General features: G+C 39.0%; 1 protein-coding gene across 1 annotated transcript; it reads right to left on the minus strand.

The window, feature by feature from the left end:
* Window positions 1-597: 597 nt before the first annotated feature.
* On the minus strand, window positions 598-22367 carry THAP12 (THAP domain containing 12). Its single transcript, XM_074216927.1, is given in 6 exon segments — window positions 598-3460; window positions 4018-4054; window positions 4682-4789; window positions 8335-8455; window positions 22277-22350; window positions 22353-22367. Coding segments are annotated over 6 exon segments (2301 nt in total). The 3' UTR covers window positions 598-1514.
* Window positions 22368-22987: the final 620 nt, after the last annotated feature.

Here is a 22987-nt window from a genome sequence, read left to right on the forward strand (position 1 = left end):
TAGCATACTGTACATGAGAAGTGACAGAAAGCAGGATTTCAGAGAAAACTGAGGAGACTTCAATGAATTGATTAAGAATAAGTTATGTAATAACAATAGCATTGTAAAGACAAAAACTTTGGAAGAATTTAGAATTTTCAACAGTGACTGATCATATATGATTCGAAAGGATAGATGCCAAATTGTGCTATCCATCTCCTGATGGAAAGGTGATGGACTAAAGCTTCAAAATCAGAAATACATTTCTGTTCGTGTAATATGTAGGAATTTGTTCAGCCTAATTTTATGTGTTATAAAAATAAACACTGTATGTTTTTTTAAAATTTTATTTTCAGTTGGGTGCTACTGAGGTTAGTTGGGGTAGGGAGAGAAGATAAATACTTGTTAACTGAAAAATTAAACTGAATATTTTAATAACATAGGAGAGTTGCTTGGGCCATGAGAAGTTAAATGAGCTGCCTACACAGTCAGGTTGTGTTAAGAAGAGATGATAACTGAACCCAGATGATCCTGACTCCAAAGCAGATTTCCTATTAACTATGCCATATTGCTTCTCAGAATCTAATTACACTAAAAATAATGAAAGTTACTTCAGAATTAAAGAAAATTCACATTTTATTTAGAATGAAATAAACTATACAAAAATTGTTTTTCCTCACCAAAAATAACAGTAATATTTTCCTCATTACTCCTAGATAAACCACAAAAGCCTAATTTGTAAGTTCTCCAGGTTAGATTTACAAGTCAAGATGAGGCATGGAAAAAAGGCAGAATAAAACACAAACAAGATCAGTTTTTTTATGTTTGTGAGATTGGCTTCAAGATCACAGAACATAATATTTGATGTAAACCTCTGAAAAGTTCATGAAACAGTTACTGTGGAACCCCAACAGAGGAATGTAAACCACAACAATCACTCATTTATGAGGAACAACATTGGCTCTATTACTTAAATTTTAAGTGAATTCATTCATTTACATTCATTTGATGCAGTCAGAGTTGACATGGAAATGTGTATGAGGTCATGGTTTGGATTAACTCTTTTCCAATATATTTTTTCTTTCAATGGTACAACTTTAAAAAACAAACAAACAAACAAATAGGAGTCAGTGGTCAGTAGTGAGCTTCATTTTAACTAAAAAATTTTTCCCACTTCTCCCAATACTTATTTTTTCACAATGACTAAGAAACCCAAAACTTGATAGTTGGATTCCCTGGTAATCACAAATGAGAAGTCCAAAATGAAGTTAACTAAAATATCTCCAGAGCAGTAGCTACCAGTAGAAATTACAAAGAAATGAAAGGTAGCATTTCTACATTTTGGAAGAGCAATTTTCAAACAATTTCAATTCATTTAGTAGTTTAACATACAGATTATCATGGCTAACATATCCAAATGGAGACCAAAAGGCAAACTTATCTTCAATGAGTAAGCAGCCGATCAACATCTCAGGGTTTCTCTTCCAATCCCCAATATGTAAATTCAGGGAGAAAACCTATCTTGGTCAATTTCCTTATGTATTTTCAGTTATCTCTGAATTACTGGTGGGAAGAACTTCTTCTTGGAGGTCCAATTTACTTGTGTAGAGTTTTATATAAGTGTCCACCATTAAATCTAGGTCATGTTTTATATCAAAGTTTATGTTAAGCAAAGCCAAGTTACTTGACCGGTGAGCTGTCAAGGTATCTCTCAGGTATGCCTTAAGACGTTTTCGACCATTTTCAAATCTCTCATTCTCAACCTTCATCACTGGGAGTATGCAGAGGACTTTAAGTAATGCATAAACATTAGGAAAAAATTTGATGTCTGGTAGGTGCAGGGCTTCATAAATTGTTGCTGGAAGTTCAATATCTTTTCCTCTGTGCTTCCATTTGATTCTCCAACAGTGGAGTTCTGCAGAAAGTGTGTCTGGATTAGGAAGGTCACTTTTGTACATATCAGCATGGTGTTCCTCCGATGTATTAAATTTCAGTTGACCCATGACAGAGGGCACTAGAGACAAACATTTCAGTGCTTTGAGGTGTTGCTCAGAGAAGATATCCTTCAGCTCCTGAATGATGTGCTCCACAGTAGGTACACTAAGAACTTCTTTGTAGTAGCTTTCAGATGTCACTTCAGGTTCCAGGTTAGCTTGTTGAGACCTGCGAAATTTTCCAGGGAGTTTAATTTCTATATCTAGCTTAGTGGCCAAGTTTGTAGCTTCCTCAAACCAAAACTCATGATAAACTTCAATATTCTCCATCACTTCATTTAAAGAATGTAATACTGCTGTCAAACTGCTGGCTGCAAAGAAGACATCAGAGGTCTGACCTTGAAGATTCTTCCCAAAGGCTCTTGTAAAAGAGAGTATGTTTTTAAGAACCACAACAGTAACAATGAAATCAAAATCTACTAATGCACTACCAAGTACAAATGCTTGGCCAGCAATAAAATTATCCCATCTAACAGTTGTGTCGCTGTTTATATTATCTAAACATAAAACAAGTGCTTGCAAAAGGTCCACTAAAATCTCAAAGGCATCATGTCTTCCTGTCCATTGTGAACGGCAAATCTCCTTTAGCTCATTACCCTTCTCTTCACTATTCTGAAAGAGGACAGAGATAACACTATCAAGTTCCACCAGCAATTGCTGTGACCGATGGAAAAAAGAACAGACTTCTTCAATTATTCCCAAAGCAACAGACACTCCTACCACAGGAATGGATTTTGCCAACCATGTGTTTAAGGCACAGGAGGAGCAGAGGGTGTAAACGGCTTGGGGATATTTCTCCAAAAGTCTCATGGCCACAACTTTCATCTTTGAAGAAAATCCACTGGAGACAATATAGGCCTGGCCCCGACAGTACTCCATATTCAAGCCCCATTTTTCAGTAATAGTGGTGTGAAACTTTACAGCCAAAATTTCAGCATCAGCTTCATAAGGAAGAAAACCTATGAATTCTTCTCTCAAGTTATGCGAGTCATCCACAAACCTGACTAACACTGGTAAGTGCTCCTCTCCAGCTATGTCCACTACATCATCAGTAACAATGGAAAAGAAATGAGAATCTCGGACTTCCCTGAGTGTCTCTTCCCGGATACAGCTCTCACAGATCTCCAGCATTTGTCTTTGCTGGGTTTTAGAGCAAAACAGCATGTTGACTGCTGTTGTCTCAAAACGTTTTCGCAAAACCTCATCACCAGCATTAATTCTACACTCAAGAAGAGCTTGGAAGTTATCTGGCATAAATATGCCTTCTGGGATTTCATCAGTTTCATGGCCATCTAAGGGTATATTTTGCTTACCCATAAGGATCAAAATTTCAAACAAAGATTTAAGGTAATCTTTGTTTTCCTTTTCTTCTAGTGTTAAAGGTAAAACTTCTTCATCCTGTTCTCCTCCTCCTGCAACTGCATTTTGAGTACTATTACTATTATTTGTTTCTTGATTGCTTTGTTCCTGTTCAGAGGTTTCATCAACTAGAAGACAAAACATTAGGATTAATTTTATAAAAGAGATTCAAAACTTAAAATCAAACACTTTCTTCTATTCTTACTAACTAAATTTAAAAGAAATCAGTACAGGCATTTAATCCAAGTGTGCAATCATATACACATTGCCTGAGCTCACACAGCTCATGTTAGGATCTAGAACAATGCCTTACACATAGAAAGTTCTTAAGAGGGGTTTTTAATTAATGCTTGCTGAGCTTGAAATCAGCAGCAGTGCTAGACTAAATCCAGAGTCTCCTGACATTCTGCCCATTTCCCACTATATTATGTAACAAGCAACTTTTTAAGTCATCAACATTTTGGTAAGAATTTGCATGGGTGACTCAGGGTGGGAGGTATATCTTCTATGCTCCTCTAAAGAAAAATTAATATAGCTGAACTTTATCACAGAAAGTAATCATAAAACCACATGACAGAATATGCTACATATTTCCCATCCTAAAACTGAGTCGTGGACAAAGAAAACATTGTTATTGTCAGATTTTTCTATTTCATATTATTTACATATGATATTAGCCACTTACTTTTTCGCTCCTTCAGTGACTTGATTTCATCTTCACTCTAAAGACAAGAGAAAACCTCTTTATATTATCTCACAGTAACATTTTCTTCTTAACTATTAAATCTCTCAAGATCATAAATATATGTATGAAATATATACTCAGTACAATACCTCATATAAAATAAATCTAAATCAATTTGATACAAAGAAGTTAGCAAAATCTTATTACAGGAATCCTAGAGGGGAGGGACAGGTCCAGAACATCATTTTGTATTACATCTGGCCAAGCACAAATCAACAAGTCCACTGGAGGATAGAGCTACTCAGGGTACAGTGTAAAATGAGTAGTTCATACACCTATAGGGTAGACAAAATAAACATGTAATTCATGGAAGTAGAACTTTATGTTCACAGCAATTTATGAAAATGTATGGGCCCACCATTTAATAATCATTCTACATTTTCTGAAAGTTAATAGAGATGATTATAATATATTTCCTTTATAATTTCCTTATCACTAGATAAAGAAAATACGTAACATATCTCCCTCCTTTCTAATGCCAAGCAGCTGCAAGAATGGGTTAGCATTGTCCTTGGTCAATAATATCAAAGGGAGTTAAGCAAATCACTAAATTTAAGTTAAAATGATATAATCTTACAGAACAGAAGGGGGAATTTAAACATACCAACTCCTTTATTCGTTTTCTATGCCGACTGTGTGGATTGTTCAGATGACTTGTAAGATCAAAAATTGTTGGTACAGCATTATCTCGGAGAACTGTTCTATAAGGGCTCTGAAAAGAAAAAAAAATCAGCCAATATTTTAGATCCAAGTCATGAGAATAAGACACAATTAAATGAAATGCAATTCCTGTTAACCAATCCCACAGCACTCTTTCAACTATTTAAAGGGATCTGGAAGACTCTAAAATCAATTTGGATAACTACCAACTCCTGTCTCCAATCTTCAGTAAACTGTATTTGCTCTCTCAGAAATCTTAAGGGTTAATTAAAAAGAAATCACTTGAGATAGTTTCTGAATGTGCCAGAGGCAAGATCTGAACCCAGTTCCTCCTGATTCCACTGAACCCAAATCATCTTCCTGATTCCGAGGCTGGTTCTCTAGACACAATATAGTGAAGACTCTCTATGATGGACTTTTTCTAAAAAGCAATATGAAGTCTTTGAACCCCTCAATATACAGACTGACAATTCTTCTAACATTAACTACATATACCATTCCTCAGCCTTTTAAATTTCTATGAACTCTTTCTCCAGTTTGTGCCAGACATCACATATCAAACCTCACTGTCTCAAGAAATTACACGGTTTCCATAAGCACCTCTAAAGCCTACCATTTAAAATTCCACTCAAAAATTTACATACATAAAATCCATAAAACTCCCTCAACTCTAATCTGCTTACTCAGCAAACTTCCCTCTGACTTTTTTTGTGGGGGGGGAGAGAAAGAGGAAAAATCAGGTAAGGAATAAACTGGATGGTTAACTTCCTGCAGGGAAATTATTTCTAATCTTCTAAATTAGCATCTGCTCATGAGTCTTACCAGGATCACAAGACCAATAGTGCATAAGAGGCAAGATTCAAAACTGGGTCTGGTATTCTATCAGGTATTCTATCTACCTAAACTTTGTAGTGGCCTACAACTCGTTTGACACCTCTACAAAGTCCCATCTGACTATAATATACACCTCCTGACTTTAATATTTGACCAATGACATCATCATCATCATCATTAATCCAGTCTCCCAGGTTTGAGACCTAAGTGTTTTTTTATTCTTCGTCCCTAACCTTAAATTCTAACAGCTATCAAGTCATTCTATGAATTCTGCCTTCTTCATTATCTCTAATCCCCCTTTCTCTCTCTTTTCCCACTATTATCACCTTTTTTTATCACCTGCCTAATCTACTGCAACAGTCAGAACCTGGCTTCCCGCTTCAACTCTTTCCTCTTCTAATTCTTTCTTTATATGACTGCCAAAATAATTCTTCATATGCATGGATCTGATCATGTTCCTCCTCTGGACAGAATAAGTCAACTCCTTCCTTATCTTGGCAATTCACAATCTATAGTCTGTCTAACATTTTCAGTATTGGTAAAAACTACTATCTGCCTCCAGAACAAACCCTGCATTTTTAAGTCTTTTACTGTTGCTTACTGGTATGCCTACAAATGAAATATGTTCCCTAACTACATTGCTACAAGAATTTTGATGTATTTGGAAAACCAAATGAAACTTTGACTTTTTCCATTAAGTTTTAGCCAATTCCTGGAAATTGAGTGAATGTCCATCAATTGGGGAATGGCTGAACAAATTAGGGTATATGAATGCTATGGAACACCACTGTTCTATTAGAAACCAGGAGGGATGGGAATTCAGAGAAGTCTGGAAGGATTTGCATGAACTGATACTGACAGAGATGAGCAGAACCAGAAGAACATTGTACACAGCAACATGGGGGCTTAATGAGACTTGCTCATCCCATCAGTGTGAAAATCAGGGACAAGTTTGGGGTATTTGTGATGGAGAATATTAACTGCATCCAGAGATAGAATTGTGGAATTTTAACAAAGACTATTACCTTTAATTTTTAAAAAAAATCATTCTTATTATGTAATTTTGCTATCTCTTATATTTTATATTTTTCCCTTAAGGATATGATTTCTCTCTCAACATATTCAACTTAGATCAATGTATAGCATGGAAACAATGTAAAGACTAACAGACTTGCCTTCTGTGGGGGGGGGGGGTTAGGAAAGGGAAGGGAGATTGGGGGAAAAATTGTAAAATTCAAAAATAATTAAATAAATTAAAAAAAAAGTTTTACCCAATTCCCCATAAAAATCCACCCTCCCTTTGATTTCCCCACAGGCCTTTGTACCTCCAATACTCTGACCCATCACATAGTGTAGGCATTTAATAAATGGTTGTTGATTTGACAATGCATTTATCTGTATTTCTCATATCCTCATTAGAATGTGAGCTCCATGAGGAACTCACATAGGCCAAGGCATACAAACACACTGCTTTAAAGTAAACAAAATGCTTCGCTTACAATACTCTCTTCTGATGTAGGTAGTGTGCATTATTATCCCCAAGTTACAGATGAAAAAACTCAAGAAGTAAATCGATTTGCCCAAGGTTCCACAGTTGGGATTGGCAAAGACAGGCCTCAATCAGATCTCCCAGCTCTAGGTCCAGGGTTTTTGTCATGATTTCTGAAATCTACTATATATCTGCTTTAAATGAGCACTATTAAATAAAAACACCTGAAGAATAAAATCAAATAAAATTAAGACTTTCAGACTTTTTTTGAGCTATGGAGGATTATATCAAAGAAAAAATATACTATTTTCTAGGAAAAGCAAAGTTAAATCTTTACTTGGACTGAATTAAAAACAAATACTATTATTTCTTATTTCTTCACCTTGCTTTCTAGTCATGTCACTTTGATTAGGGTGTCACTTTGATTAGGAATTTCAGAGGGGTTGGCAGGATAAAGGGAAAGCAGATTTAATTCAAACAGGCCAATTTGCTGCTACTTTTTAACAACTCTTAAGAACATAAAATTTAAAAATATTGGCTAAAGCTCTTTTACAATATTTATTTTAAATCATTGATGCTATCCTCTAGGTTTCTATTATAATACACAGATAACTGAACATGAATCTGTGATCTTGTCAATGTGGATTTATCAATTGTGCTCTTCAAATGACACTAGAATCAATCTATGCTTTTTCATTGTGTATAATTCTTTCCCATTTCCTCCTAAATCACCTCTATAGGGGATCCACCTCCTTGAATTTCATGGATGCAAATGGCACGTGTAGGTTGTCTATCCATTATTCCTTGCTTTCACTAGTGACCATTAAATATGAGAAAAAAAGAGTAGGCTACAACCAAGTACAGACAAATACACAAAATTCCAAGATTTAATTTATAACATGAATTAAGGCTAATGAACTTCCTTCTTTGATTAGTAAACCCAAGAAATTGTTTCAAAAAAGTAAGATTTTTAAGGATAATATATAATTACAACAAAAATTTCACTTACATCTTCTCCCCTATATACATCCATATTCCTTGTAACAAGATTACATTAAAAAAATTTACACATTTAAATTTATTATATGTTTAAAAGGAATAGCACATCATATATAATAGATCTGCAGTTTTCTATACAATCATTTTATACTATCTTATGGAAATGCTTGTTTTTAGTCCATAAATTAAAAATGAGTAAATGTGGGGGAAAAAAGAAAAGGATTACATTTTAAACAAAAGGGAAAAAAATGAAAGAATCAAGTTTTGTAACTTACACTTTTACAGATCATAGATGTCTCAAAGTGTTTGGCACAAAGTCGATAATGCTTATTGAGTTGATCAGGTGTTTTATCTTCTAAGTCAGCTCTTCTACAATTCTCTACCCATTTTTGACATCTAAAAAAATTGAACAAATATTAACAAGCAGTTTATTGCACAGAAGACCCTAAACTAGCATTAAGGATACAAAGGCAAAATAAACACATCTCTGCCATCAAAAAGCACATACTTTATCCAAATTATGCAGCAAATTAGTCCACACAGCTGAGACTAGAACCCTGCACAATGCTCTTCAACTTAGAGAAGATTTAAAACTCTTCAAACAAATAAGCATTAAAAGGGGCAGCTAGGTGGCGTAGTGGATAAAGCACCGGCCTTGGAGTCAGGAGTACCTGGGTTCAAATCCAGTCTCAGACACTTAATAATTACCTAGCTGTGTGGCCTTGGGCAAGCCACTTAGCCCCATTTGCCTTGCCAAAAACCTAAAAAAAAAAATGAAGGACAAACAAATAAGCATTAACAAGAAAACATGGGTCTATTTGAGTTACTGAAGAGTAACTGTATTCAACCAAAGGGCTGGGCATAAGTAGAGGCCAAATTGATCAGTGATAAGAAAAAACTTGACTGAATGATTTTGTACCTAAATTCTATTTGGGGCTAGACTGTTTGGCCACACAATTCATAGACCACACAGCAAGTCACTCTGTGGCTGAAGAATGGCACAATAAAGATTTCTAGTAACACAATTCAACAAACATTAATGAAGACACTCAAGTCAAGGCACTTGTGAAATAAAAAAATGTTTCTTTTCCTTAGATCTTCTCTCTCCCGGATTAGGGAATGCTATCCTAATGCAGATCAGCACTACTTTGCAAATCAAAGTCCTAGGAAGGTAACTAGGGCCTTGAGAGGGCAAGTGAGTAGTTATATAGGCAGTGTTGGTTAGGAGGCCAGAATCCAGGTTTTTCTAAATGAGATCAGTACTTAATCCCCATTTCCCTAATGCCTTCTCAGAATTTTAGAGTTTAAATAGGCAATGAGCATTAAACGGAAAAAAAAGTTTCTACCTTCAGGGGTCTTATATTCTATCAGTGGAATACAATATGGACACAGAAAAAATAAATACAAGTAATCTAGGAGAGTGAGATCAATTTATATCAACAAGGTGGCTTGTGAGGCAGTAAGGAATGCTATTAGGCGGGAGTGAGGAAGAATGAGTTCTAGGCCTGAGAAACCACCATGACAAAGGCAGAGAGATTGGGAGGTGGGAACATCAAGGGGGCCAGCATGTTTAAAAGGATCATTTGAAGGGAATAAAGTGAAATAAGAAGGGATGGTAGATGGGATCCACAAGGCAGATTTTAAATGCTAAACCAGCTATTTTCTATTTTACCCTAAGGGCAAAGGGAAGCCACTGAAGATTTGTGCATAAATGGGTAGCAGGGTCATCACAATTTTAGGAATATAATTTTGACAGCTGTGTAGAGATAGGATGAATAAGAAAGGGGAGAGGCTAAAAGCAGAAGTCAATTATGAAGTCTCCACCGGAGATAAACTGTGTGAATAGAGAAAGAAGACATGTCATGGATATTACACAGACAAAACTGTCAATATTTGATAAATGAATGGATGAGTGGGCTAAGGGAAAGAAAAGAATCAAGGATGGTTCTAAGATTATAAACCTGAGTGATTGGAAGGAAGATGATGCCCTCAAGGGGAATAGAAGTTTTGTTTTGGATACACACCTGGAAACTATTCTCTATTTATACTTTCATAATCACTATGCCAGTCAGCTCATCCAAGGTTTTTATTTGCTCTATCAATGACTCTCAGAGCACTATCTTCTTTTAGTCTCTCCCCTGTGCTCCAAAACTATATCACCAAATATCTATTAAATATTTTAAACTGAATAACCTTTGGCATTTCAAATTAACCACAACCAAATCAAAGCTCATTTTCCCAAAACCTAGCCCTTTTCAAAGTTTTCTTATTTCTGCTGGGAACTGCCATCCTTTCAGTAACTCTGGTTTGCAATCTCAAAAAGTCATCTTTGACTCTGAATTGTCCTCATTCTTTTATATGTAATCAGCTACTCAATTTTATTGTAATTCTTTGCAATTCTAATTCTAATTTCTTGCAGTCTTACAACCTCTTTTCATTCACACAGCTAACACTTTCACCTGGGCCTCCTAATTGGGACTCTTAACTAGCTTGTTATTTAGTCTCCCTGCTTTCAGTACCTTCCCTCTGAAAACATTAAATAAAATTTCCCATGAAAAGGAGCAAAATGGGATTAAATAAAATAGACCAATGTGGATGGATAGTAAACTTTTATGTTAAAAAAAGTAACAGAGTATAAAAATAAATCCAGATAAAAGAAAACACACACAAACATGGCACAATACTTCAGTGACAAGAGTGCAAAAAGCTCAGCATGAGCTACGGAAAACACAAAAGGTTTTTGTCTTGAGCCATAGTTAAAAAAAAAGGAAAATTTAAAAAATAGATTCTGCTTAGGGTGAATGAGATCATGAGAAATGATAACAGAGAGAAGGCAGAGCTTTTCAATTTTTATTTTCCTTCTGTCTTCTCTGCCAAAGAGAATGGCTCTTTGTCCTGGAAAGGACAACAAAAAAGGCTGATGGGGAGTTGATTAATTTCATTTCTCAGGCCCTAATAAACAACATCCTTTGGGTGTTCAAATAAATGTCAGCTGTCATTACTGAGCCACCATCAACAATATTTGAAAGATAGTGGACTGTGAATACCACAAGATTAGAGAAGGGCAAATGTCATCCCAATATTCAAGAAAGAGAAGCAAACATAATCTGCAAACTACAAGGTAAGGAGTCTGAATTGAATTCCTGGGAAATTCTTAGAATAGATCATTAAAGACAAAGCTAAAGAACATCTCAAAAGGAAAACATGGCTTCATTAAGAAAAAGTCACTCAGAATAAACTCATTTCCTTTTTTTTAGGGGTTTTTTTTTTTTTGCAAGGCAATGGGGTTAAGTGGATTGCCCAAGGCCACACAGCTAGGTAATTATTAAGTGTCTGAGGCTGGATTTAAACTCGGGTATTCCTGACTCCAGGGCCAGTGCACTAACCACTGACCCACCTAGCCACCCATCATTTCCTTTTTTGACAAGGATTACTAAACTGGAAGATGAGGAAGAATGTTATAAGAATACAGTTTACCTAGACTTCAGCAAAGATAACAATCAAGAATTTCATACTATTTTTGGAAAAGATGGAACAATGCATACTAGATACAATTAGGTTCAGAACTAGTTGGATGATGAGATACAGAATAGTTATTAATGGTTTAGTGTCATTGTGGCAAGAGATCTCAGGGAGTATCCAAAGGACCCTGTGCTGGAGCCTATGCTTGACCCCGAGCTGAGCAATGAGTATAAAAAGGGAAAACAAAGCATAAGAAGCTTGGAAAGGTAGAAGTTTTTAAAATGCCAAAGGGATAAGTAACAAACTGAATGACAGACTCCAAAAAGATCCTGACATGCTACAGCAATGGGCTGAATTTAATTTGCAGGAATATAGGAGGATCAATGTAACATTTTACATTTGGAGCAAAATTTTTTTAAAAAATGAACTTTATTCTCACAAGAAGAAGGTAGGGTGAGATTAGTAGTTGGTCTGAGAAAGATCTGGGAGTTTCTGTCATCTGTATGATCTGTCAGTTAAGAAAGCAAATGTGATCTTGGATTTATTATTTAGTAAAGGAAGCATGGCTTTCAGGAATAAGGAGGTGATGATCCCACTAAGTTGATAAAAATAAGAAATACTTGGAGCTTTAAATGCTTCTAACTGATGGGAAAGAAATAAAAGACCACCCTCCCTCCACCCAGAAGCTGATAAGAAGGGAAATGGAAAGGAAAAGGGATGGGAAAGAATTGAAAGCTGTTAGCCAAGAAGGGTATGCGAGTCTTTCTCCTAAGGTAAAAGGATGATCTGTCAATTAGAAGGAGGATCCTAGTTCAGTGGCTTCTAGCCTAGGCTGACAAGTATCTTAGGTTTAAAAGATTTTCATTTTCTATAACTTAACAATTCTATTCTCTATATAATTCTACCTTCTTTCTCTTAATTACTACTAGTAAAAACCTTTGAAAACTAAAGCTCTGTCTCTTAACCTTAAGGGGAAAAGAAGACTGGACTAGAGTAAGTTAGGCAATGACTAGAGAAATATGTATAGTCAACTATAATTAGGTCCCAAAGTGGGGGTGGAGAAGTGAAGAAGAGGGAAAAGAGTGTAAGAGAAGCCTAGGTAGGATTAGGTTGTCTACCAGAAGTTAAAATAATTGGCCCTAGGTCTATAGATTTTCAGTCACTAGCTGGGAAAAAGAAAGGATTTATATAACATCAGGAATTTGAATAGATCTTAAAAAGCAGGGAGGTATCTAAGGTCAATCAAAGGGAACGTGGTCCACCAATTAACTCCTGGGTAACAACTGGCACTTTAACTTAAGTAGAGAAATTTTCATATGTAAATAAGATGTATGGCTACAGAAGAGAAACAAAGTCACACCAGAAAAGTATATGTGGCCTCGGTAAGCAACATAAATCCTCTCTAATAATTCCAATCAAACAAAAAACCAATAATAGTAGTGACCAGACAAACTCATTTTCTGGACTATAAAATGAAGGGATGGGGTAAGGTAAGGTAAGGTGGGGTGGGAAATGTCAACCTTTCTGGTCTTTGATCCCACTCCTTCATGCACTGAGGATTCTACTTCTTGAATGTGCTCTATAAGGCTTAGAGTGAGATATGAAAAGGAACTTAAAAGCCATTGAACCCAGCCTCCAACACTTTAAAAATGAGGAAACTAAGGCTCATGAGGAAAAGTCAATAGACATTTAGTAAATTCTTGTCATATGCAAAGCACTATACTAAGAATTGAGGGCACAACGAAAAGTAAAAATAATCCCTACCCTCAAGAATTGGACATTTAAATGGAATAGACAATATGTAAACAACAAAGTAGGTGTTGTTTTGTTCTTCATCAAGGAAGTGATATCATATCAGGCACAAGACTTGGATATGAGTGGGAGGGTGCTGTGCAAAGCCACTAGTCTCACTTTCTCCTCCAGAGCCATCTGGGTCCAGGGACAGATATGAATCATGAGATGGCCCTAGATGTGAGGCAATCAAGGTTAAATGACTTGCCCAAGATCACACAGCTAGTAAAAGTCAAGTGTCAGAGGTCAGATTTGAGTTCAGATCCTCTCCAGAGCTGGTGTTCTATGCAACTATAGCACCTAGTTGCCCTTAGAATCACATTAAATAAGTAGCTGAAGGTAATCTGAAGGGATAACAAACACATCAGCAGTTGGAGGAACCAGGAAAGGTAAGTTAAGTCTGGAAGGAAACCAAGCAAACTCAGAGAGGGAAATGAGGGGGCATAGCATTCTAGAAACAGGAAACATCCAGTAAAAAGGCACAGATGAAGGGGCAGCTAGGTGGTGCAGTGGATAGAGCACTGGCCCTGGGAGTCAGAATGACTTGAGCTCAAATCCGGCCTCAGACACTTAATAGTTATTACCTAGCTGTGTGACCTTGGACAAGTTACTTAACCCCATTGCCCTGCAAAAACAACAAAAAAGGCACGGGTGAAGGGAATTGCCAAGCAGGGGATTGTAGCAGAGTAATTTGGAGGAAAGGGAGGTTGTAAGAAGTCTAGAAAGGCAGGGAGGAGGCAAGTTATGAAGAGTTTTAGATGCCACATAGATTTTACACTGATTCTGGAGGTGAAGGGGGGTGAGGGGAGGAAGGGGAAGGAAAAGAAGGGAAGAGAGAGGTTGTGATATGAGTAGACTTGGACTTTAAAAAAAAATCACCTTGCCAGCTAAGTGGACAATGGATTGGAGTTGGGAGAGTATTAGGATAGAAAAACTAATCAGAAGTTTATTGCAACTGTCTAGGCAACAAGTGATACAGTAGTCTTATAAGGAAGGAAGTGGAGAGAAGTAAACACAGATATATTGTGCAGGCATAAACAAAAAAGATTTGACAATTGACTAGATATACAGAGGGAGTAAGAGGAGCCAAGGGTGATATTAAGATTGTGATTATGGGGGCGGCTAGGTGGTGCAGTGGATAAAGCACCAGCCCTGGAGTCAGGAGTACCTGGGTTCAAATCCGGTCTCAGACACTTAATAATTACCTAGCTGTGTGGCCTTGGGCAAGCCACTTAACCCCATTTGCCTTGCAAAAAAAAAAAAAGATTGTGATTATGAGTGACAGGGTAGATGATAGTGCACTTGACTGTAATTTGAGAAGTTTAGAAGGAAGAATTTTTTGGGGGGAGAAAAATAATAAATTTTATTTTAGATAACATTGAGTTTGAAATATTCAAGAGACAAGTGGCAATAGGTGATTATAGTACAAAAGAAAGACTAAGGGCTGGATAACATATCTGGAAATCATCAGCACAGAGATAACTGAAATCATGGGAGCAGATGAGTTCACCAACAGAGGGGGCCCAGGATAAAGCCTTGGGAGTCACCTAGGTTGAATGAATCTAGGGTAAAATAGTAAATGAAACTGGATTTGACACACTCAGTAGCTGCTTGACCCTGGACAAGTCACAACTGAAATGACCAAACAACAACAAAGTTCTGACTCAGAGGGCAGGCATGGTCTTCTATTTCACACTCCCTACTCTTCCAACTGTTCCTAGGTCCCATATGGCTTCTCTCCCCCTCTTCACCTGGCAAATTCCTATTCATCTTTCATCTCTTTCCCTCAGAAAGGAAGCTTTTCCTTATTCCCATAAACAGTCTTCTTCCTCTTAGACTTGGAAACATAACATTTTGGTATTTTTTATCCCATTTTTCTCTCTGTTGTGCAGTAATCTGTTTTATTGTTGTTTTGTCATTTAATTCATGTCTGACTCTTTGTGACCCTTTTTGGGATTTTCATGGCAAAGATACTAAAGTTTGCTATTTCCTTCAGATCATTTGCAGATGAGCAAATTTTAATTACTTAACCAGGGTCAGACAATTAGTAAATGTCTGAGACCATTTTTGAACTCTGGTCTTCCTGACTCCAGATCTAGCACTCTATCCACTTGCTACCTAGTTGCCCAGTAATCTGCTAGTTAATCAATAAATTTTTTATCGGCTCATTCATGATCACAAATGTCAAATTACACCAGGAAATTTGCTTTTCTCAGTATTAAAACCCTAATAATAATAGCTGTGCACAACAGAATATTATCAATACCCCATAAACTACCTCATTAAACTATTAGAAAGTTCTCCTAGTTAGTCAAAATCTTATTTAAAGAGATAATGAAATGCTAAATCATTCATTCATTAAAACTATTTAGTGCTTGAGAGTCATCACTCTCCAATTCACTATAAAAGAGGACATATAAACACAATAATAAAATAAGGTAATACCAAAGTAGAATAGAAGAAATGAATAAAATACTAGACAGTACAAGGAAGGGAGAAAATCCCATAAAGAATATTAAAATTGGTCAGGGAAAAACCCACTTACATTCAACTCTTCTATCTATATCTGTCTCTAAAAATCTTAAAAAATCTTTTGATATTCCACTTAATAAAAAAAAGGAATAGTGCATAATAGTCATGAAAAAGGCAACTGTTCATTCAGCAAATATTTGTAGAAATAGCTTCCAGGTTTCATCAATCATAGGTTTAACAAAGAGAAGGAAGTCATCCAACAGAGGGAAAACAGGATATCATGGTGTCTGAAAACCACATCTGAAAGACTGCCATGAGAAAGAATACAAGTTCTGCTTCCCATTGTTCTGAGGGAAGAACTAAAATCAATTATCAGGGCACAAGAAGCCCCTGTCTAAGGGTCAAAGATGCCTTCTTCTCGAGCCAAGGTTGAGTAGACATCTGCCTACAAGACCTCTCAGCACAGTTCTTCGAAGATACATAGTAGGTGCTTCATAAACACTTGTGGCCTAAGGAACCTTCTCAAGGCTGTCAGAATGCTAATGTTGTTCCTCTGAATGGAGTGAGAGGTAAGGCTTAACATCTATTATCTCATTCAATCTTCATCATAATCCTATGAAGTGAACTATCTTCCCATTTTTGCAGACAGTAAATGAAAGCCTGAGAAAGATGAAGTAATTTGCCCAAAAAGTAAAAGTCTGAAATAGTATTCAAATTCAGGTCTTCCTGACTATCCATCACAACACCACCTGACTTCCTCCAAGAAAATTCATTAAGGTATGCAAAGATATTAAGATATACATTTTTTTATCGAGAAAAAGAAAACTTAAGTTACTTATTAACAGATAGGCTGCTCACATGCCCCAGAAGGAAGGCTGAGGAAAGAGCAGTGAGTGTTTTTTCCCATTATTCACTTCCGACACACTGAAATGTATTGCAGTTTACATGTGCCTGGTTAAGTGGGTTTAGGGAATATATAATCTAGTTTAAACTAAACTGCCCTTCACAAAATGGGCAAAGGGCTTAAACAGATTCTGCAAAGAAACCAGGTTAAAGACAACTCTAGTAACAGGATCATGAGTGAAGACAAAAATGGCAGAGCTGACACCTTTCTTACATCTGGTACAAATTCTTTAGCCATATTTCAATGTAAAAACAATGTTAAACTACTCAGATCTGGCAAGAAGTCGGCCAAAATATTTAAACTTCTCAAAATTATGTGAAATAGTTTTATAGCTACTACTATTAAAGAAAAGACCTTGCCCTAAATGTGTATTTTTTTTGTTATGAGAATTCTAGTTAGAAACAGTAGACAGACTTCATAATTAGGTAGGCATTCAAAATGCCTTTACTGACAAAAACAAAGTCAAAATGTCATTTTCTAACCTATTTAAAAAATCTAAAATAAGAGTTTTGAATCTCTTTACTTTTTTTTTTTAGGTTTTTGCAAGGCAAATGGGGTTAAGTGGCTTGCCCAAGGCCACACAGCTAGGTAATTATTAAGTGTCTAAGACCAGATTTGAACCCAGGTACTCCTGACTCCAGGGCTGGTGCTTTATCCACTACACCACCTAGCCGCCCCAGAATCTCTTTACTTTAAATAAAAAAAGCAACATCTTCCAATTAGTTTCAAAGAACAATTGATATTACGGAAGATGGAAATTTATGAGCCAAATTTCAATAAGAGCAGTATGACTGGTGGACAGGACAAAAAGTATCAAGATTTTAGTGAGTACAGACAGCAATGTTCTTTTTCCCTTTCAATTGATGGATCTTTTGATAAAATTTTAGTTAAAAGAGTCAGGAAAATCAAGTTAAAACAAACTGAACTTAGAACCTGTCCTTCAAATCTCTATCAAAGTACTGAGCCAAAATTCTCAAATATTAAATTTACTCAATCATATTGTTCAAATATTTTAATGAATACAGAAGCATGGAAAGAGCTACATGAACCTATATGCAGAGTGAAGTCAACAGAACCAAGGAAACAATATACACAAGAACTGTAACAAAGCATGGCTTGAAAGAAGAAACATGACAGACACTTCCACCTTACTACCTCTTGCAGAAATGGAAGGTCTATAAATGTTGCACATTGCATATATTGTCAGATTTTTTCAATGTACTGATTAGTTACATGTTGATTTTTTTTCTCTTCCTTTTGTCTTAAAAATGCCACTTGTTTACATGGGATGGTTCTCTGGGGGGGGGAAGTTTGTTATAAAAAAAGACATTAATGAAACTTATTTTAAAAATATACATATATTAGCAATTTTTTTTTATTTGATGAGGATATAAAACAGTCTGGATGGAGCAAGAGGCCCGGAGTCAGAAAGACCTGGCAAATTCACTCTCAGCTAACTTAAAATCTGTGTGATTTCTGGGCAAGTCATTTAACCTTGTTTGCTTCTAAACTGTTTCATATCCTCATCAACCAAAAAAGAAAATCATATTGCTCATCTGTAAAATGAACTGGAGAAGGAATTTCTACTATCTTTGCCAAGAAAACCCCAAATTGGGTCACAAAGATTCAGATAGGAACAACAACAACAGCATTGCCATCACTGACAGAAGACCAGGAAATTTATCTTAGGCCATAGCTATAGAGCTGGAAAGGACAGCTGAGCAAGTATCCTCTAATCAACCCAACTCCCAACTATTTTTTTTTTTTAAACTAAGGCTCAGGGAGGTTAAGTTGCCCAATTTCATACAGGGAGGAAATGGGAAAAACAAAAATTGAACCCAGATTCTCCAAAAAATGACTAATACTCAGTTCATTATATCACATTCTCTGTCAGGGAGAGGATGAGGTCTAGGGGAAGCAAAAGAAAAGGAGAATGGTATAGATGTATATTTGCCCTACTTTGGAAACACAGATGGAGACAGAAAGAGGCAGGGAGATGGATAATTCGGCTACATTAAATTCAGCAACTAAGCAATGCAAGAATGAAAGTTATATCTCTGAACACAAATTTTTTATGACCTGGTGGGGAAGATAAAACTGTACAAAAATCAAGGAAATCACCAAGCAAAATAATATAGAGGGAAAAGAAAAGAGAGTGCTGGATAAACTCTTGGAGAATGTCAAAGGCAGCAGCGAGGCTAAAAAAGGAAAAATAAGAAAAAAGCCTTTAAACTTGGCAATTAAAAGATCATTAGTAACTTTGGTGGGAGAATTTTCATATTAAATGAGGAGATTGGAGTGAGACTATAGGAAATTAAGACAGTGAGAGAAAAGGCACTGATTAGTCTGCCTTTTCAAATTTAGTCACAAACAGGAGGAGAGACGTGGGGTAAGAGATTTGGGACAAAACAGACCAGAGACAGAGTGAGGAGGGGAGATGTGAGTATCTTTATTGACAGAAGGGATCACAGAGAGCAGGGATGTGAAGAGTGACAATCCAAGGAGAAGAGGGGATGGAATGGGTCAACATACTTAGAAGTTTGAGAAGTTCAACTTGGTAATGAGAAGAGGTCACCTACTCATTCAAGATGGGTGAAGAAGATAATGGCATGATATGAGATGAGGAGGGAATAGAAAGCACTTAATGAATAGTCTCCATTTTTTTTCATCAAACAATGAGGCAAATTTCTCAGTTGAGAGAGACAGGAGGTGGGAGCCATGAAAAATTTGAGGAGGGATTAAAAATTGTGGAAAAGTTATTGTAATACTGAGCCCCAGGGAATATGAAGAAAGGCAAAAGACAGCCACTGCTCTAGGGAAGCTCAGTCTAATGGGAAGCTTGCAAATATCTATGTACAAACAACAAAGACACAGAATGGGGGAAATCTCAAAGAGAAAGTAAGATTAAGGACTGGGAAGGCTTTGTGCAGAAGGTGGGTCTTTAGTTGAGATTTGAAGTAACACAGGAAAGTTGTTTTGTGTCCAAGTATCTCCACTCCCACCTCCTCTCTAGACTATGATCATAGCTTTCTAATTAATTATTTTTCCTGCCTCAGGTCTCTCCCCAGTCCAATCCATCCTCATTTAATTGCCAGAGTCATTTTCCTAAAGCTCCCCTATTCAAATTCCAGTGCAAACTCCCTCTTAACTTTCAGGATTTTTCATAATCTAACACCCCATCTTCCACTCTCATACTTAATGCCCTGCCTCACAGACCAGTGCCTCTGGTCTCCTGGTTAAGTCACCCTCCCCCAATTTCTCCTCCCTCCCCTTTCCTAACTTCTGTAGTAAGTCTTTCTCCACCCCTTTTAATTCCAGTCCTTCCCACTCTATTTTATGTTGTATATATATATATATAGCTTGTTGGAACTTATTTGTTTACCCATGAGGTCAGGTACTGTCTTTTTGTCTCTTTTTGTACTCTTTGCACATATTATGACTTAATCAGTGTTTACTAACTGAAACATTAAATCCTATGTTAAATGTTCTTCCTTTTCACCTAGACCTTTTAGTTTCCCTCCTAGTTTCCTCCAAAACAGTTCAAAATCCACCTTCTGCAGGTCTTTCTTCTATTGCCTTCCATGTAGTCTCCACATACCTTTTTATATATAGTTCTACCCATAAGAATATACATTCCTTTGAAAACAGAGACTGTTTTTGCCTTTCTTTGCATCACCATTACTTAGCATGGGCCAATAGTAAGTGTTAAATTAATAAATGCTTACTGACTGTTTGGAGCCAGTCTGCGGAGGGCCATAAATGTCAGCCTAAATCTCCATAGCAAGGAAAAGCTGAGAATTAAGAAAATGGGGTATGTGGTATCCCTCACAATGTGGGAAAGTAGGAGGGAGAAAGTAGCAGAGAAATTATGAGGTAGAAAATGCATTTTAAATCCTGCTCTTAGACGAATGTCCTGTCCCTTCCATACCTCTCTGTAAAAAGATGAGTTGAACTAGATGATCTCTATTCTCTTTCAAGTTCTTGGAGTCTTTTTAAAATTCCTTAATTTAGTAAATATATTAAGTGTCTATCATTTCCAGAATCCAAGTTCAGATACTGGGGAAGAGGCAAAGTAAGACTTGGTATAAAATGTCAAAGAACAGTCTCTTAAAGAAAAAAAAAAGTAATCACACAGAAATATCCATAACTAAAAATGTTATAATGCTATAAATATCCATTGCAAAGTGTTGCATCAATTGGAAGGTGAAGCAGGAAGAGAGCTAGATCAGAGAAGGATTCCTGGAGGAGTTGGACAATCTATTCACTGAAATAATACCTATTAAGCTCCCACTGTGGGCAAAGTATTGTGCTAGGCAACGGAGGATATAAAATGTTTTTTTAAACAGTAACCCCTGTTTTCAAGAAGTGACATTTGAGTGAAGGGGTAAAGAGAATAATAAATGTATACTTATATGTATTCTATATTACATGTTACATATGTGTACATACACACATATATTACCACACTCCTTGAGTGTGATGAAAGCAAGAGACATCCAAAGGGTAGGGAAGATATGTTCATTTAATCCTCATAATAGCCCTAAAATCTGAGGCAAAGGTGGAGTGACTTGCCCAAGGTCATCCAGTTAGCACAGGCCTAATTTACAGAACTTGAACTCAGACCTTCTTGGCTCCAGGTCTGTAGCTCTAGACCACTATGCCACCCTGCAGCCTGGGGAATGATCATTTAAAAGTCTAGGAAATTGAAGCTTAACCAGCCCCAGTCACCCAGGGAGTAAGAGGATTCAAAACTAGGCTATCCGTTGGCCCAGTGGGCAGAGCACTGGCCTTGGAATCAGGGCCTGAGTTAGAATTCAGCCTCCACACCTGACAATGAGCTGTGTGACCTTGGGCAAGTTACTTAACCCTGGCTGCCTCGCATCCGGGCCACGTCCAGTCATCCTGAGTCATGTGCGGTCACTGGACCCAGATGGCTCTGGGGGAGAAAGCGAGGCAGGTGACTCGGCCCAGCCCCCCTCACTCAGACCTAGTTCACGTGCCTGTCACGGCATCACCCCCTCATGTTGAGGTCTTCCTGGAGAAGGAAGGACCACCATCCAACTGACGTGGAGCCCCGTTCTGCCTGCCACCCCGACGCCCCCCCGCTGTGGCCTGCGACTCACTGTTACCTCGTGTCCCCGGGCAGTTATCTGCCCCAGATTAGCTGTCCCCCCCATTCCGTCTCCGGCCGTGGCCTCGGCGGACGTCAGTAAGCCAGTGTCCTGGCTGTGTTTACATGTCTCCTGGGGAAAAAGTCCTTGGAAGGCGGGCCACGGGGCCGCCCCCATCCCGCAGTGCCCGTACACAGCAGGCGTCTAATAAGCGCCTCTTCTCCGAGCTCCAAGAATCACCACTGAATCGGGTCTCCCTCGGCGGTGCCAGGCGGGGGCCCGGGGGGCGCAGGCCTACCCGGCGCACGTGCCCAGCCCGGCGCGCCCGCCCTGCCCTCCTTCCCTCCCGGGGCCGTTCCGAGGTGCGGGGTCGGCGCCTGCGCACTGCGCTCTCCCGCCGGGGCGGGGGGCGGCTCGCGCCGGGCAGCAGAGGCGGCCCGCGGTGCCCGCGGTGCCCGGGGCGCCGGACGTACTCACCGGGCCGGGTCCCGCGGGAACCTGAAGAAGGCCAGGTCCGACTGCGTGCTCTTCCACGTGCAGTTCGGCGCGCCACGCAGAAGTTGGGCATCGTGGCCCGCGCGGCCGGCCGGGCCCCCTCCCCCGGCCCCCCGCCGGCCGCCCCCCGGCCCCCGGCCCCCGGGGAGGCCGGGCCGCCGGGCCCGGCGGGGAGGAGGAGGAGGAGGGGAGAGGAGAGGGGGAGGAGGAGGAGGAGGGGCGCCGCGGGCCGCGGCCGGGCTGGGGACGCGGCGCCACAGTGCTGTGAGCGGCCGGGAGGATTCACCGCCGCCGCCGCCGCCGCCGCCGCCGCGCCGCCCGGGCCGCTGCCGCCTCCGTCCCACAATGCACTCCGCCGGCCTCCCCCTCGCCAGGCCCGGCTCCCTTCCCTCGGCCTCCCCTCCCCGCCTGGCCTGCGGGCCCAGGCCTGGGAGCACGCGCAGTGAGAGCCGGCTTGGGGCGGCGGAGCGCGGCCGGGGAAGGGCGGTGTCGGAGCGGGCGAAGCGCTCTGGAGGCGCGCAGGCGCGCAGGCCCGGGAAGCCGGCGGGGCGAGGGGCGGGGCGGGGTCCTCACCCACTCCTCCCGGGGCCGCCTCGGGGCGCGGCTCCCTGCCCTCCGAGCCCCCCCACGGGCCAGCCGCTCGGTGTGTCTGCTGCTGCTTGTTTAAAGACAGCCGGGCAGAGGCCGCCCGCC

The sequence above is a fragment of the Macrotis lagotis genome, chromosome 1, assembly GCF_037893015.1.
Source record: "Macrotis lagotis isolate mMagLag1 chromosome 1, bilby.v1.9.chrom.fasta, whole genome shotgun sequence".
Taxonomy (NCBI): Eukaryota; Metazoa; Chordata; class Mammalia; order Peramelemorphia; family Peramelidae; genus Macrotis; species Macrotis lagotis.